The 3,321-nt window shown below is 50.0% G+C and overlaps 1 protein-coding gene across 1 annotated transcript in view; it reads right to left on the bottom strand.

Annotated features, from left to right (window-relative positions):
- The window catches only part of LOC132459612 (DC-STAMP domain-containing protein 2-like), a 10,022-nt gene that overhangs the window by 4,820 nt on the left and 1,881 nt on the right, over window positions 1–3,321 (bottom strand). Inside the window, exons 4-8 of the mRNA XM_060054258.1 lie at window positions 3,080–3,181; window positions 2,491–2,685; window positions 2,045–2,110; window positions 1,177–1,390; window positions 676–847 (exon numbers count right to left, since the gene is read on the bottom strand). Coding sequence (XP_059910241.1) covers window positions 676–847; window positions 1,177–1,390; window positions 2,045–2,110; window positions 2,491–2,685; window positions 3,080–3,181 — 749 coding nt within the window. The remainder of the gene's footprint in view (window positions 1–675; window positions 848–1,176; window positions 1,391–2,044; window positions 2,111–2,490; window positions 2,686–3,079; window positions 3,182–3,321) is intronic.

Genomic DNA, 3,321 nt, shown 5'->3' with positions numbered 1-3,321 from the left:
TATACATATACACACACACACACACACACACACACTGAGGACACACACACACACACACTTTACACACACACACACACACACTTTATATATACATATACACACACACTTTATACACACACACACACCCACTGAGGGCACACACACACACACACACACACACACACACACTTTATACACACACACACACACACACACTTTATATATACATATACATATACACACACACACACACACACACACACACACACACACACTGAGGACACACACACACACACTTTACACACACACACTTTATATATACACACACACACACTTTATATACACAAACACACACACACACACAGATACACTTTATACACACACACACTTTATATCACGCACACACACACACTTTATACACACACACACACACACACTTTATATACACACACACACACACACACACTTTATACACACACACACACACACACACAAAATGTATAGATAGACACACACGCACACATTTTATCTACACACACACACACAGAGAGAGAGAGACACACACACACAAACTCCTTTATATACACACACATACAGAGAGAGAGACACACACACACACACACAAACCCCCCCCCCACACACACACACACACACACACACACACACACACAGCCACACACAGAGGTAGCCCCCCACGGAGCCGCTCTGACCTGAGGAGGTGTAGAGCCCCGCCTCCCTCCGCTGGAGGGGGAGCACAGAGGCCCCGCCCTCGCTCGCCCTCCGCTCGTCCTCCTCCTCAAACTGCTCCGTGATGAAGGCGTTGTCAAATTCATCCTGATGAAGATACTGCTGTCGGTACCTCGCTGCCCTGCACACACACACGCACGCTCACAAACACACACGCACACACACACGCACGCACACAAACACACACGCACACACACACACATTATAAGTGTGTTTATGTGTGTGTTTTTGAGGTAATACGTGTGTGTGTGTGTGTGTGTGTGTGTGCGTGTGTGCGTGTGTGTGTGTGTGTGTGGTAATTAGCATGTGTGTTTTTGTGGTTATGTGTGTGTGTGTGTGTGTGTGTGCGTCTGGTAATGTGTGTGGTAACTTGTGGTAATAGGTGTGTGTATGTTTGTGTAAGTGTGTGGTGTCGTATGTGTGTGTATCTCAACGGGGGGGGGGACCTACTTGAGGTAGGCCAGGGCCAGCACCAGGACCCCCAGGTAGGTGAGCAGCTGGCCCCACCCCCGGAGCCGGCCCACCTCCAGGGCCACGCCCCTCAGCAGGTCCTGGGCGGCCCGCTGCACCGATTGGCTGCCGTTCACCTCCAGGTCAAAGGTCACGTCCGCACTCACGCTGAACTCAAACTCCGCCTTCAGCCGCGCGAACGCCCCCACTGCCGCTGGGGAGGACAGGAGAACACAACCCTAGATCTATGGCTCTGGATCTATGGCTCTAGATCTATGGCTCTGGATCTATGGCTCTAGATCTATGGCTCTAGATCTATGGCTCTGGATCCATGGCTCTGGATCTATGGCTCTTGATCTATGGCTCTATCTATGGCTCTAGATCTATGGCTCTGGATCTATGACTCTTGATCTATGGCTCTAGATCTATGGCTCTAGATCTATGGCTCTGGATCTATGGCTCTAGATCTATTACTCTGGATCTATGGCTCTATCTATGGCTCTATCTATGGCTCTAGATCTATGGCTCTATCTATGGCTCTAGATCTATGGCTCTTGATCTATGACTCTGGATCTATGGCTCTGGATCTATGGCTCTAGATCTATTGCTCTGGATCTATGGCTCTATCTATGGCTCTAGATCTATGGCTCTATCTATGGCTCTAGAATCTAGAGCCATAGATAGAAGAAGAAGATAGAATCTAGATTCATTGATCTAGATCTATCACTCTATATCTTTGACTCTAGAATCTAGAGTCAAAGATTTAGAGCCATAGATCTATAGTCTAAATCTATGACTCTAGATCTAGGAATGTAGATGAGGATGAGGATGAGGATGATGATGATGATGACGATGATGAAGAACCTACGGGCAGCGAGGCGTTTCTTCAGTTGCTCGCCGACGTAGGCGGGGATGACGCAGAACATCTGACCGGCTGAAACACACACACACACGAACAACACACACATACACACACACACACACACACAGACACACACACACACAGGCACACAAACACACACACACACACACACACACACACACACACACACACACACACACACACACACACACACACACACACACACACACACACACACACACACACACACACACACACACACGAAGACACACGCACCCTCACATTTTAGCTAGTCTGTGGGTTTGTTTGTGTAGTACACGGGTTGGTCCACTAGGGGGATCTGCTCTGCAAGTAATCCCACCTCGGTGCCCAACAGGTGTGTGCGTGGGTGTTTGAGTGCGGCAGGGTGTGTGTGTGTGTGTGTGTCTGTGTCATCATCTGAATCAACCAACCGCGCGCCAGCCCGCAGAGTGGGCGGAACCCTTCCACGATGTCACACAGGAAGTTGAAGACGCCCAGGAGGCGGGAGCAGTCGACGCGCGCGGTGTCGAACAGCGCGATGCACTTCCTGTACGGCCGGCCCATCCGGTCGTTGCACACGTCACCGATGTCCACCAGGAAGTGGAGCACGTTCCTCAGGGTCCGAGCTGGGGGTCGGAGGTCAGCGGTCAGGGGTCAGAGGCAGGGCTCAGAGGTCATAGGTCGTCGGGGGGCGGTAGGAGGAGCCATGTGACGCGTGTTGTCTGATGAAGGGGTGAACTCACCCATGCGACGCGTGTTGTCTGATGAAGGGGTGAACTCACCCATGTGACGCGTGTTGTCTGATGAAGGGGTGAACTCACGCATGTGACGCGTGTTGTCTGATGAAGGGGTGAACTCACCCATGTGACGCGTGTTGTCTGATGAAGGGGTGAACTCACCCATGTGACGCGTGTTGTCTGTGATGAAGGGGTGAACTCACCCATGTGACGTGTGTTGTCTGATGAAGTGGTGAACTCACCCATGTGACGCGTGTTGTCTGTGATGAAGGGGTGAACTCACCGATGTGTCGCGTGTTGTCAGTGAGCGCCGTGATGAAGTGGTGAACTCGTCCCGAGACGGAGCGAGCGTTACTCGTCAGCTCTCTGATGCTCTGAAGGACCGCTGGGAGCAGTATAGTAGTAAAAGTAGAATCAGTTAGTAGTAGTACTATTATGATTATTATTATAGTAGTAGTATTATTATTGATATTATTATTATAAGTAGTAGTAGTAGTAGTTGTAGCATTAGTTGTAGTAGTAGTA

The sequence above is a fragment of the Gadus macrocephalus genome, chromosome 6 (assembly GCF_031168955.1).
Source record: "Gadus macrocephalus chromosome 6, ASM3116895v1".
Lineage (NCBI taxonomy): Eukaryota > Metazoa > Chordata > Actinopteri > Gadiformes > Gadidae > Gadus > Gadus macrocephalus.
The sequence above is the reverse complement of the archived record's forward strand: the minus strand, read 5'-3'. Positions and strand labels throughout refer to the sequence as shown.